At 45.2% G+C, this 14,871-nt stretch overlaps 1 protein-coding gene across 1 annotated transcript; it reads right to left on the bottom strand.

The window, feature by feature from the left end:
* Positions 1-489: 489 nt before the first annotated feature.
* LOC135535824 (DNA helicase B-like) lies at positions 490-1,107 on the bottom strand. Its single transcript, XM_064962253.1, has 3 exons — positions 1,037-1,107; positions 778-936; positions 490-600 (listed from the first exon to the last, which is right to left on the bottom strand). The coding sequence occupies exons 1-3, from the start codon at positions 1,097-1,099 to the stop codon at positions 490-492; spliced, it is 333 nt and encodes a 110-aa protein (XP_064818325.1). The 5' UTR covers positions 1,100-1,107.
* Between the last annotated feature and the right edge of the window lie 13,764 nt (positions 1,108-14,871).

Below are 14,871 nucleotides of genomic sequence, written 5' to 3' on the forward strand. Positions count from 1 at the left end.
CCTCCTCACACGACCCGGGCTGCTCCTAGAGGGGTCCTCAGAGCTGCTGTTCATAGGCGACCAGGTATATGCCTGACTGAAAGTGATGTCGTCCATTAGAGAGGGGTGTCTGAGGCATCTGCCTGAGGAGCTGTTGGAGGCTCATTTCTCCACAGCTCCTGGGTAGGACCGGGCGTAGAGTGGGACTGGACACGATTGGCGTGAAGTGGGACTGCTCGGCTGGGCGTAGGAGAAGAGTCTGGGTGCTGCTATAGGGGGTTTTGTAGGGGGTCCCTAGAGACCAGCTCGGTGTCTGTGAGGCCAGAGGAGTGGTCTGTGTAGGCCCGAAGCCTGGGGCTGCCCTGCAGGTGTACCCGGAGGGGGTTGGTTCTGGTCTGGTTGGATCGTGCCCCCAGGCTGGACCAGCAGCTCTTTGACCAGGGTTCCCAGCCGGGGTGTTACGTGGGATGATGCGTTTCCTAATGGCCGAGGCCATGCCCCCCTGCTTGGCTATGACATATACACGCTTCTGTCCCCCCGTGTCACAGCCGTGTACACGTGCTTCCACGTCTGGACGCTGCCGTTTCCCAGCACGTACACAATGGTCTCGGTCTCCGACCCCTGACGCACAGAGAAGGAAGGTGCAGTACAACTGAAGAATTCCATCAGAGAAAATGTCTAACGGGTTAGAATCTACTGAATTGCTTAGTTTAAATCATTCGCTCGTCGGTTTATGAATGGAGACAGAGAGAACACACACACTCCCACACACACACACACACACACACTCCCACACACCTGGAAGGTGTGTATGGTCCTAGCCCAGGCGTGTTGCAGTTTACATTCTCTCTGCAGCTCCCTGAAGGAAACACACAGCGTCCGTCCGTCACCATCATCCAGAGTCAAGTACCTCTGCTTCCTGTTCCGCTGTGAGCCCGCCTCCTCCTCTGTCACGTCCTGTCATAGGAGGAGACAACCAAAGAGCACGGCTCAGCCAATTAGAATTGAGCAGCTTACAGAATATGAGAATGTGAGAAATGAGAGGACCAATAGTTACATGTTTAATAAAGAATATCTCTCCGTTACAAAGACGCTCTTTATTCTTCTCTTTGCTTTTCATTTTGTCACCACTTCGTCTCTCTGTGTGGCCCCGTTCCCTCTCCGTCTCTCCCTCCGTCCAGACCAGGAAGTCTCTGCTTGGTCCTGGCCCGGTCAGATACGTAGCTGTTCTCCAGGTCCTCTGCTTCAGGAGACACTTCCTTGTTCCTGTCTGTGACGTAGCCGTTCTTTGTACAGCAGACTTTATCTCTCGGCTGGAAAGCTAGTCGGTTCTTGTTGTTTCTGAGGTAAAAGATCGACACATCAAACCCAAATTATTTATCTATCGACAGATAAGGAGGCCAGCTGGGATTTCTAACAGAAACAACGAGGACGAGGAGACGAGGCCTCCTCACATTGCACATTCTTCCTTTTTTACAACTGGTACAACAGCTCTATCTGGTGGTCCATTCATGACACAGCAGTAAAACCAATTTCTTCTAACCCCCCTTCACAGTGGCAGAAACGGCATCTCTCCCTACAGCATCTCTTCCTATAGCAGCAGAAACAGCATCTCTTCCTATAGCAGAGAAACAGCATCTCTTCCTATAGCAGCAGAAACAGCATCTCTTCCTATAGCAGTAGAGACAGCATCACTTCCTACAGCATTAGTAACAGCATCACTTCCTATAGCAGTAGAGACAGCATCACTTCCTACAGCAGTAGAGACAGCATCTCTTCCTACAGCAGTAGAAACAGCATCTCTTCCTACAGCAGTAGAAACAGCATCACTTCCTACAGCAGTAGTAACAGCATCACTTCCTATAGCAGTAGAGACAGCATCACTTCCTACAGCAGTAGAGACAGCATCTCTTCCTACAGCAGTAGAAACAGCATCTCTTCCTACAGCAATAGAAACAGCATCTCTCCTACAGCAGTAGTAACAGCATCACTTCCTACAGCAGTAGAAACAGCATCACTTCCTACAGCAGTAGAAACAGCATCTCTTCCTACAGCAGAGACGGCATCTCGTCCTACAGCAGTAGAAACAGCATCTCGTCCTACAGCAGTAGAGACAGCATCTCTCCCTACAGCAGTAGAAACAGCATCACTTCCTACAGCAGTAGAAACAGCATCACTTCCTATAGCAGTAGAGACGGCATCTCTTCCTACAGCGGTAGTAACGGCATCACTTCCTATAGCAGTAGAACCAGCATCTCTTCCTACAGCAGTAGAAACAGCATCACTTCCTATAGCAGTACAGTAACTTACTTGGTGCGGTGGTTGCAGTAATGTTTGCAGCAAAGCTCATTGATCAAGGCACACTCCTTCCTGAAAACAAACATCTACAGTTCAGATACAGGTCTTAATAGAGAACCCCTCTACTGTCCCTGTAGTATAGAGAACCCCTCTACTGTCCCTGTAGTATAGAGAACCCCCTCTACTGTCCCTATAGTATAGAGAACCCTCTACTGTCCCTGTAGTATAGAGAACCCCTCTACTGTCCCTGTAGTATAGAGAACCCTCTACTGTCCCTGTAGTATAGAGAACCCTCTACTGTCCCTGTAGTATAGAGAACCCCTCTACTGTCCCTGTAGTATAGAGAACCCTCTACTGTCCCTGTAGTATAGAGAACCCCTCTACTGTCCCTGTAGTATAGAGAACCCCCTCTACTGTCCCTGTAGTATAGAGAACCCCTCTACTGTCCCTGTAGTATAGAGAACCCCTCTACTGTCCCTGTAGTATAGAGAACCCCTCTACTGTCCCTGTAGTATAGAGAACCCCTCTACTGTCCCTGTAGTATAGAGAACCCTCTACTGTCCCTGTAGTATAGAGAACCCTCTACTGTCCCTGTAGTATAGAGAACCCCTCTACTGTCCCTGTAGTATAGAGAACCCCTCTACTGTCCCTGTAGTATAGAGAACCCCTCTACTGTCCCTGTAGTATAGAGAACCCCTCTACTGTCCCTGTAGTATAGAGAACCTCTACTGTCCCTGTAGTATAGAGAAGCCCTCTACTGTCCCTGTAGTATAGAGAACCCCTCTACTGTCCCTATAGTATAGAGAACCCCTCTGTCCCTATAGTATAGAGGACCCTCTACTGTCCCTGTAGTATAGAGAACCCCTCTACTGTCCCTGTAGTATAGAGAACCCCTCTACTGTCCCTGTAGTATAGAGAACCCCTCTACTGTCCCTGTAGTATAGAGAACCCCTCTACTGTCCCTATAGTATAGAGAACCCCTCTACTGTCCCTATAGTATAGAGAACCCCTCTACTGTCCCTATAGTATAGAGAACCCCTCTACTGTCCCTATAGTATAGAGAACCCCTCTACTGTCCCTATAGGATCATCGGTATAGAGAACCCCTCTACTGTCCCTATAGTATAGAGAACCCCTCTACTGTCCCTATAGTATAGAGAACCCTCTACTGTCCCTATAGTATAGAGAACCCTCTACTGTCCCTATAGTATAGAGAACCCCTCTACTGTCCCTATAGTATAGAGAACCCCTCTACTGTCCCTATAGTATAGAGAACCCCCTTACTGTCCCTGTAGTATAGAGAACCCCTCTACTGTCCCTATAGTATCAATGGTATAGAGAACCCCTCTACTGTCCCTATAGTATCAATGGTATAGAGAACCCCTCTACTGTCCCTATAGTATCAATGGTATAGAGAACCCCTCTACTGTCCCTGTAGTATCAATGGTATAGAGAACTCTCTACTGTCCCTATAGTATCAATGGTGTAGAGAACCCTCTACTGTCCCTGTAGTATAGAGAACCCTCTACTGTCCCTGTAGTATAGAGAACCTCTCTACTGTCCCTATAGTATAGAGAACCTCTACTGTCCCTGTAGTATCAATGGTATAGAGAACCCTCTACTGTCCCTGTAGTATAGAGAACCTCTTACTGTCCCTATAGTATAGAGAACCTCTCTACTGTCCCTATAGTATAGAGAACCTCTCTACTGTCACTGTAGTATCAATGGTATAGAGAACCCCTCTACTGTCCCTGTAGTATAGAGAACCTCTACTGTCCCTATAGTATAGAGAACCTCTCTACTGTCCCTATAGTATCAATGGTATAGAGAACCCCTCTACTGTCCCTGTAGTATAAGAGAACCCCCTCTACTGTCCCTGTAGTATCAATGGTATAGAGAACCCCTCTACTGTCCCTGTAGTATAGAGAACCTCTACTGTCCCTATAGTATAGAGAACCTCTCTACTGTCCCTATAGTATAGAGAACCTCTCTACTGTCCCTGTAGTATCAATGGTATAGAGAACCCTCTACTGTCCCTGTAGTATCAATGGTATAGAGAACCCCTCTACTGTCCCTATAGTATAGAGAACCCCTCTACTGTCCCTATAGTATAGAGAACCCCTCTACTGTCCCTATAGTATAGAGAACCCCTCTACTGTCCCTATAGTATAGAGAACCCCTCTACTGTCCCTATAGTATAGAGAACCTCTCTACTGTCCCTATAGTATCAATGGTATAGAGAACCCCTCTACTGTCCCTGTAGGATCAATGGTATAGAGATCCCCTCTACTGTCCCTGTAGTATCAATGGTATAGAGAACCCCTCTACTGTCCCTATAGTATCAATGGTATAGAGAACCCCTCTACTGTCCCTGTAGTATAGAGAACCTCTACTGTCCCTATACTATAGAGAACCTCTCTACTGTCCCTATAGTATAGATAACCTCTCTACTGTCCCTGTAGTATCAATGGTATAGAGAACCCTCTACTGTCCCTGTAGTATAGAGAACCTCTACTGTCCCTGTAGTATAGAGAACCCCTCTACTGTCCCTGTAGTATCAATGGTATAGAGAACCCCTCTACTGTCCCTATAGTATCAATGGTATAGAGAACCCCTCTACTGTCCCTGTAGTATAGAGAACCTCTACTGTCCCTATAGTATAGAGAACCTCTCTACTGTCCCTATAGTATAGATAACCTCTCTACTGTCCCTGTAGTATCAATGGTATAGAGAACCCCTCTACTGTCCCTGTAGTATAGAGAACCTCTACTGTCCCTATAGTATAGAGAACCTCTCTACTGTCCCTATAGTATAGAGAACCCTCTACTGTCCCTGTAGTATCAATGGTATAGAGATCCCCTCTACTGTCCCTGTAGTATCAATGGTATAGAGAACCCTCTACTGTCCCTGTAGTATAGAGAACCTCTACTGTCCCTATAGTATAGAGAACCTCTCTACTGTCCCTATAGTATCAATGGTATAGAGAACCCCTCTACTGTCCCTGTAGTATCAATGGTATAGAGAACCCCTCTACTGTCCCTGTAGTATCAATGGTATAGAGAACCCCTCTACTGTCCCCTGTAGTATAGAGAACCTCTACTGTCCCTATAGTATAGAGAACCTCTCTACTGTCCCTATAGTATAGAGAACCTCTACTGTCCCTATAGTATAGAGAACCTCTCTACTGTCCCTATAGTATCAATGGTATAGAGAACCCCTACTGTCCCTGTAGTATCAATGGTATAGAGATCCCCTCTACTGTCCCTGTAGTATCAATGGTATAGAGAACCCTCTACTGTCCCTGTAGTATCAATGGTATAGAGAACCCCTCTACTATCCCTGTAGTATCAATGGTATAGAGAACCTCTACTGTCCCTATAGTATCAATGGTATAGAGAACCCCTCTACTGTCCCTATAGTATCAATGGTATAGAGAACCCCTCTACTGTCCCTGTAGTATAGAGAACCCCTCTACTGTCCCTATAGTATCAATGGTATAGAGAACCCCTCTACTGTCCCTATAGTATAGAGAACCCCTCTACTGTCCCTGTAGTATAGAGAACCCCTCTACTGTCCCTGTAGTATAGAGAACCTCTCTACTGTCCCTATAGTATAGAGAACCTCTCTACTGTCCCTGTAGTATCAATGGTATAGAGAACCCCTCTACTGTCCCTGTAGTATAGAGAACCCCTCTACTGTCCCTATAGTATAGAGAACCTCTCTACTGTCCCTGTAGTATCAATGGTATAGAGAACCCCTCTACTGTCCCTGTAGTATAGAGAACCTCTACTGTCCCTATAGTATAGAGAACCTCTCTACTGTCCCTATAGTATAGAGAACCTCTCTACTGTCCCTATAGTATAGAGAACCTCTCTACTGTCCCTGTAGTATCAATGGTATAGAGAACCCCCTCTACTGTCCCTGTAGTATAGAGAACCTCTACTGTCCCTATAGTATAGAGAACCTCTACTGTCCCTATAGTATAGATAACCTCTCTACTGTCCCTGTAGTATCAATGGTATAGAGAACCCCTCATTGTCCCTGTAGTATAGAGAACCTCTACTGTCCCTATAGTATAGAGAACCTCTCTACTGTCCCTATAGTATAGAGAACCTCTACTGTCCCTATAGTATCAATGGTATAGAGAACCCCTCTACTGTCCCTGTAGTATAGAGAACCCTCTACTGTCCTGTAGTATCAATGGTATAGAGAACCCCTCTACTGTCCCTGTAGTATAGAGAACCTCTACTGTCCCTATAGTATAGAGAACCTCTCTACTGTCCCTATAGTATAGAGAACCTCTCTACTGTCCCTATAGTATCAATGGTATAGAGAACCCCTCTACTGTCCCTGTAGTATAGAGAACCCCTCTACTGTCCCTGTAGTATCAATGGTAGAGAACCCCCCTCTACTGTCCCTGTAGAACCAATGGTATAGAGAACCCCTCTACTGTCCCTATAGTATAGAGAACCCCTCTACTGTCCCTATAGTATAGAGAACCCCTCTACTGTCCCTATAGTATAGAGAACCCCTCTACTGTCCCTATAGTATAGAGAACCCCTCTACTGTCCCTATAGTATAGAGAACCACTCTACTGTCCCTATAGTATAGAGAACCCCATACTGTCCCTGTAGTATAGAAACCCCCTCTACTGTCCCTAGTATCAATGGTATAGAGAACCCCCTACTGTCCCTATAGTATCAATGGTATAGAGAACCCCTCTACTGTCCCTATAGTATCAATGGTATAGAGAACCCTCTACTGTCCCTGTAGTATCAATGGTGTAGAGAACCCTACTGTCCCTGTAGTATAGAGAACCCCTCTGTCCCTGTAGTATAGAGAACCTCTCTACTGTCCCTATAGTATAGAGAACCTCTCTACTGTCCCTGTAGTATCAATGGTATAGAGAACCCCCTACTGTCCCTGTAGTATAGAGAACCTCTACTGTCCCTATAGTATAGAGAACCTCTCTACTGTCCCTATAGTATAGAGAACCTCTCTACTGTCCCTGTAGTATCAATGGTATAGAGAACCCCTCTACTGTCCCTGTAGTATAGAGAACCTCTACTGTCCCTATAGTATAGAGAACCTCTACTGTCCCTATAGTATCAATGGTATAGAGAACCCCTCTACTGTCCCTATAGTATAGAGAACCTCTCTACTGTCCCTATAGTATAGAGAACCTCTCTACTGTCCCTGTAGTATCAATGGTATAGAGAACCCTCTACTGTCCCTGTAGTATAGAGAACCTCTACTGTCCCTATAGTATAGAGAACCCTCTACTGTCCCTGTAGTATAGAGAACCCCTCTACTGTCCCTATAGTATAGAGATCCCCCTACTGTCCCTGTAGTATAGAGAACCCCTCTACTGTCCCTATAGTATCAATGGTATAGAGAACCCTACTGTCCCTGTAGTATAGAGAACTCTACTGTCCCTGTAGTATAGAGAACCCCTCTACTGTCCCTGTAGTATCAATGGTATAGAGAACCCTCTACTGTCCCTATAGTATCAATGGTATAGAGAACCCCTCTACTGTCCCTGTAGTATAGAGAACCTCTACTGTCCCTATAGTATAGATAACCTCTCTACTGTCCCTGTAGTATCAATGGTATAGAGAACCCTCTACTGTCCCTGTAGTATAGAGAACCTCTACTGTCCCTGTAGTATAGAGAACTCTACTGTCCCTGTAGTATAGAGAAGCCCTCTACTGTCCCTGTAGTATAGAGAACCCCTCTACTGTCCCTGTAGTATAGAGAACCACTCTACTGTCCCTATAGTATAGAGAACCCTCTGTCCCTATAGTATAGAGAACCCACTCTACTGTCCCTGTAGTATAGAGAACCCCTCTACTGCTATAGTATAGAGAACCCCTCTACTGCCCCTATAGTATAGAGAACCCTCTACTGTCCCTATAGTATAGAGAACCCTCTACTGTCCCTATAGTATAGAGAACCCCCTCTACTGTCCCTATAGTATAGAGAACCCCTCTACTGTCCCTATAGTATAGAGAACCCCTACTGTCCCTATAGTATAGAGAACCCTCTACTGTCCCTATAGTATAGAGAACCCTCTACTGTCCCTATAGTATAGAGAACCCTCTACTGTCCCTATAGTATAGAGAACCCCTCTACTGTCCCTATAGTATAGAGAACCCCTCTACTGTCCCTATAGTATAGAGAACCCTCTACTGTCCCTATAGTATAGAGAACCCTCTACTGTCCCTGTAGTATAGAGAACCCCTCTACTGTCCCTATAGTATCAATGGTATAGAGAACCCCTCTACTGTCCCTGTAGTATCAATGGTGTAGAGAACCCCTCTAATGTCCCTGTAGTATAGAGAACCCCTCTACTGTCCCTGTAGTATAGAGAACCTCTCTACTGTCCCTCTAGTATAGAGAACCTCTCTACTGTCCCTGTAGTATCAATGGTATAGAGAACCCCTCTACTGTCCCTGTAGTATAGAGAACCTCTACTGTCCCTATAGTATAGAGAACCTCTCTACTGTCCCTATAGTATAGAGAACCTCTCTACTGTCCCTGTAGTATCAATGGTATAGAGAACCCCTCTACTGTCCCTGTAGTATAGAGAACCTCTACTGTCCCTATAGTATAGAGAACCTCTTACTGTCCCTATAGTATAGATAACCTCTCTACTGTCCCTGTAGTATCAATGGTATAGAGAACCCCCTCTACTGTCCCTGTAGTATAGAGAACTCTTACTGTCCCATAGTATAGAGAACCTCTCTACGTCCCTATAGTATAGAAACTCTACTGTCCCTATAGTATCAATGGTATAGAGAACCCTCTACTGTCCCTGTAGTATAGAGAACCCTCTACTGTCCCTGTAGTATCAATGGTATAGAGAACCCTCTACTGTCCCTGTAGTATCAATGGTATAGAGAACCCCTCTACTGTCCCTGTAGAACCAATGGTATAGAGAACCCCTCTACTGTCCCTATAGTATAGAGAACCCCTCTACTGTCCCTATAGTATAGAGAACCCCTCTACTGTCCCTATAGTATAGAGAACCCCTCTACTGTCCCTATAGTATAGAGAACCCCTCTACTGTCCCTATAGTATAGAGAACCACTCTACTGTCCCTATAGTATAGAGAACCCTCTACTGTCCCTGTAGTATAGAGAACCCCTCTACTGTCCCTATAGTATCAATGGTATAGAGAACCCTCTACTGTCCCTATAGTATCAATGGTATAGAGAACCCCTCTACTGTCCCTATAGTATCAATGGTATAGAGAACCCCTCTACTGTCCCTGTAGTATCAATGGTGTAGAGAACCCCTCTACTGTCCCTGTAGTATAGAGAACCCCTCCTACTGTCCCTGTAGTATAGAGAACCTCTCTACTGTCCCTATAGTATAGAGAACCTCTACTGTCCCTGTAGTATCAATGGTATAGAGAACCCCTACTGTCCCTGTAGTATAGAGAACTCTACTGTCCCTATAGTATAGAGAACCTCTCTACTGTCCCTATAGTATAGAGAACCTCTCTACTGTCCCTGTAGTATCAATGGTATAGAGAACCCCTCTACTGTCCCTGTAGTATAGAGAACCTCTACTGTCCCTATAGTATAGAGAACCTCTACTGTCCCTAGTATCAATGGTATAGAGAACCCTCTACTGTCCCTATAGTATAGAGAACCTCTCTACTGTCCCTATAGTATAGAGAACCTCTCTACTGTCCCTGTAGTATCAATGGTATAGAGAACCCTCTACTGTCCCTGTAGTATAGAGAACCTCTACTGTCCCTATAGTATAGAGAACCCCTCTACTGTCCCTGTAGTATAGAGAACCCCTCTACTGTCCCTATAGTATAGAGATCCCCTCTACTGTCCCTGTAGTATAGAGAACCCTCTACTGTCCCTATAGTATCAATGGTATAGAGAACCCGTCTACTGTCCCTGTAGTATAGAGAACCTCTACTGTCCCTGTAGTATAGAGAACCCCTCTACTGTCCCTGTAGTATCAATGGTATAGAGAACCCTCTACTGTCCCTATAGTATCAATGGTATAGAGAACCCCTCTACTGTCCCTGTAGTATAGAGAACTCTACTGTCCCTATAGTATAGATAACCTCTCTACTGTCCCTGTAGTATCAATGGTATAGAGAACCCCTCTACTGTCCCTGTAGTATAGAGAACTCTACTGTCCCTGTAGTATAGAGAACCCTCTACTGTCCCTGTAGTATAGAGAAGCCCTCTACTGTCCCTGTAGTATAGAGAACCCCTCTACTGTCCCTGTAGTATAGAGAACCACTCTACTGTCCCTATAGTATAGAGAACCCCTCTGTCCCTATAGTATAGAGAACCCTTCTACTGTCCCTGTAGTATAGAGAAACCCCTCTACTGCCCCTATAGTATAGAGAACCCCTCTACTGCCCCTATAGTATAGAGAACCCCTCTACTGCCCCTATAGTATAGAGAACCCTCTACTGTCCCTATAGTATAGAGAACCCCTCTACTGTCCCTATAGTATAGAGAACCCCTCTACTGTCCCTATAGTATAGAGAACCCTCTACTGTCCCTATAGTATAGAGAACCCTCTACTGTCCCTATAGTATAGAGAACCCCTCTACTGTCCCTATAGTATAGAGAACCCCTCTACTGTCCCTATAGTATAGAGAACCCCTCTACTGTCCCTATAGCAGTATAGAGAACCCTCTACTGTCCCTATAGTATAGAGAACCCTTACTGTCCCTATAGTATAGAGAACCCCTCTACTGTCCCTGTAGTATAGAGAACCCCTCTACTGTCCCTATAGTATCAATGGTATAGAGAACCCCTCTACTGTCCCTGTATCAATGGTGTAGAGAACCCCTCTAATGTCCCTGTAGTATAGAGAACCCTCTACTGTCCCTGTAGTATAGAGAACCTCTCTTTACTGTCCCTCTAGTATAGAGAACCTTCTACTGTCCCTGTAGTATCAATGGTATAGAGAACCCCTCTACTGTCCCTGTAGTATAGAGAACTCTACTGTCCCTATAGTATAGAGAACCTCTCTACTGTCCCTATAGTATAGAAACCTTCTACTGTCCCTGTAGTATCAATGGTATAGAGAACCCTCTATTGTCCCTGTAGTATAGAGAAACCTCTACTGTCCCTATAGTATAGAGAACCTCTCTATTGTCCCTATAGTATAGATAACCTCTCTACTGTCCCTGTAGTATCAATGGTATAGAGAACCCTCTACTGTCCCTGTAGTATAGAGAACCCTTACTGTCCCTATAGTATAGAGAACCTCTCTACTGTCCCTATAGTATAGAGAACCCTACTGTCCCTATAGTCAATGGTATAGAGAACCCTACTGTCCCTGTAGTATAGAGAACCCCCTCTACTGTCCCTGTAGTATCAATGGTATAGAGAACCCTCTACTGTCCCTGTAGTATAGAGAACCTCTACTGTCCCTATAGTATAGAGAACCTCTCTACTGTCCCTATAGTATAGAGAACCTTCTACTGTCCCTATAGTATCAATGGTATAGAGAACCCTACTGTCCCTGTAGTATAGAGAACCCCCTCTACTGTCCCTGTAGTATCAATGGTATAGAGAACCCCCTCTACTGTCCCTATAGTATAGAGAACCCCTCTACTGTCCCTATAGTATAGAGAACCCCTCTACTGTCCCTATAGTATAGAGAACCCCCTACTGTCCCTATAGTATAGAGAACCTCTCTACTGTCCCTATAGTATCAATGGTATAGAGAACCCTCTACTGTCCCTGTAGGATCAATGGTATAGAGATCCTCTACTGTCCCTGTAGTATCAATGGTATAGAGAACCCCTCTACTGTCCCTGTAGTATCAATGGTATAGAGAACCCTCTCTACTGTCCCTGTAGTATAGAGAACCCCTCTACTGTCCCTATAGTATCAATGGTATAGAGAACCCCTCTACTGTCCCTGTAGTATAGAGAACCTCTACTGTCCCTGTAGTATAGAGAACCCTACTGTCCCTGTAGTATCAATGGTATAGAGAACCCCTCTACTGTCCCTCCCTCTACTGTCCCTATAGTATAGAGAACCCCTACTGTCCCTGTAGTATAGAGAACCCCTCTACTGTCCCTGTAGTATAGAGAACCCCTCTACTGTCCCTGTAGTATAGAGAACCCCTCTACTGTCCCTGTAGTATAGAGATCCCCATACTGTCCCTGTAGTATAGAGAACCCCTCTATCAGTCCCTATAGTATCAATGGTATAGAGAACCCCTCTACTGTCCCTGTAGTATAGAGAACCCTCTACTGTCCCTGTAGTATAGAGAACCCCTCTACTGTCCCTGTAGTATCAGAGAGAACCCCTCTACTGTCCCTGTAGTATAGAGATCCCCCACTGTCCCTATAGTATAGAGAACCCTCTACTGTCCCTGTAGTATAGAGAACCCCTCTACTGTCCCTGTAGTATAGAGAACCCCCTCTACTGTCCCTGTAGTATAGAGAACCTCCCATTGTCCCTGTAGTATAGAGAACCCCTCTACTGTCCCTGTAGTATAGAGAACCTCTACTGTCCCTATAGTATAGAGAACCCTCTACTGTCCATGTAGTATAGAGAACCCTCTACTGTCCCTATAGTATAGAGAACCTCTCTACTGTCCCTAGTATCAATGGTATAGAGAACCCCTCTACTGTCCCTGTAGTATAGAGAGCCCTCTACTGTCCCTGTAGTATAGAGAGAGCCCCCTCTACTGTCCCTGTAGTATAGAGAACCCCCTCTACTGTCCATGTAGCATAGAGAACTCCTCTGATTGTCCATGTAGTATAGAGAACCCCCACTGTCCCTATAGTATAGAGAACCCCCACTGTCCATGTAGTATAGAGAACCCCTCTACTGTCCCTATAGTATCAATGGTATAGAGAACCCTCTACTGTCCTATAGTATAGAGAACCCTCTACTGTCCATGTAGTATAGAGAACCCTCTACTGTCCCTATAGTATAGAGATCCTCTCTACTGTCCCTATAGTATCAATGGTATAGAGAACCCTCTACTGTCCCTGTAGTATAGAGAACCCCTCTACTGTCCCTATAGTATAGAGAACCTCTCTACTGTCCCTATAGTATCAATGGTATAGAGAACCCCTCTACTGTCCCTGTAGTATAGAGAACCCCTCTACTGTCCCTATAGTATAGAGAACCTCTCTACTGTCCCTGTAGGATCAATGGTATAGAGAACCCCTCTACTGTCCTATAGTATCAACGGTGTAGAGAACCCCTCTACTGTCCTATAGTATAGAGAACCCCTCTACTGTCCCTATAGTATAGAGAACCTCTCTACTGTCCCTGTAGGATCAATGGTATAGAGAACCCCTCTACTGTCCCTATAGTATCAACGGTAGAGAACCCCTCTACTGTCCCTATAGTATCAATGGTATAGAGAACCCCTCTACTGTCCCTATAGTATCAATGGTATAGAGAACCCCTCTACTGTCCCTATAGTATCAATGGTGTAGAGAACCCCTCTACTGTCCCTATAGTATCAATGGTGTAGAGAACCCCTCTACTGTCCCTATAGTATCAATGGTGTAGAGAACCCCTCTACTGTCCCTATAGTATCAATGGTATAGAGAACCCCTCTACTGTCCCTATAGTATCAACGGTGTAGAGAACCTCTCTACTGTCCCTATAGTATAGAGAACCCCTCTACTGTCCTATAGTATAGAGAACCCCTCTACTGTCCCTGTAGTATAGAGAACCTCTCTACTGTCCCTATAGAGAACCCCTCTACTGTCCCTATAGTATAGAGAACCCCTCTACTGTCCCTATAGTATAGAGAACCCCTCTACTGTCCCTATAGTGTAGAGAACCCCTCTACTGTCCTATAGTATAGAGAACCTCTCTACTGTCCCTATAGAGAACCTCTCTACTGTCCCTATAGTATCAATGGTATAGAGAACCCCTCTACTGTCCCTATAGTATCAATGGTGTAGAGAACCCCTCTACTGTCCCTATAGTATCAATGGTGTAGAGAACCCCTCTACTGTCCCTATAGTATCAACGGTGTAGAGAACCCCTCTACTGTCCTATAGTATAGAGAACCCCTCTACTGTCCCTGTAGTATAGAGAACCCCTCTACTGTCCCTATAGTATAGAGAACCCCTCTACTGTCCCTATAGTATAGAGAACCCCTCTACTGTCCTATAGTATAGAGAACCCCTCTACTGTCCCTATAGTATAGAGAACCCCTCTACTGTCCCTATAGTATAGAGAACCCCTCTACTGTCCTATAGTATAGAGAACCCCTCTACTGTCCCTATAGTATAGAGAACCCCTCTACTGTCCCTATAGTATAGAGAACCCTCTACTGTCCCTATAGTATAGAGAACCCCTCTACTGTCCCTATAGTATAGAGAACCCCTCTACTGTCCCTATAGTATAGAGAACCCCTCTACTGTCCCTATAGTATAGAGAACCCCTCTACTGTCCCTATAGTATAGAGAACCCCTCTACTGTCCTATAGTATAGAGAACCCCTCTACTGTCCCTATAGTATCAACGGTGTAGAGAACCCCTCTACTGTCCCTTTAGTATAGAGAACCCCTCTACTGTCCCTATAGTATAGAGAACCCCTCTACTGTCCCTATAGTATAGAGAACC

The sequence above is a fragment of the Oncorhynchus masou genome, unplaced genomic scaffold (genome assembly GCF_036934945.1).
Source record: "Oncorhynchus masou masou isolate Uvic2021 unplaced genomic scaffold, UVic_Omas_1.1 unplaced_scaffold_5181, whole genome shotgun sequence".
Taxonomy (NCBI): Eukaryota; Metazoa; Chordata; class Actinopteri; order Salmoniformes; family Salmonidae; genus Oncorhynchus; species Oncorhynchus masou.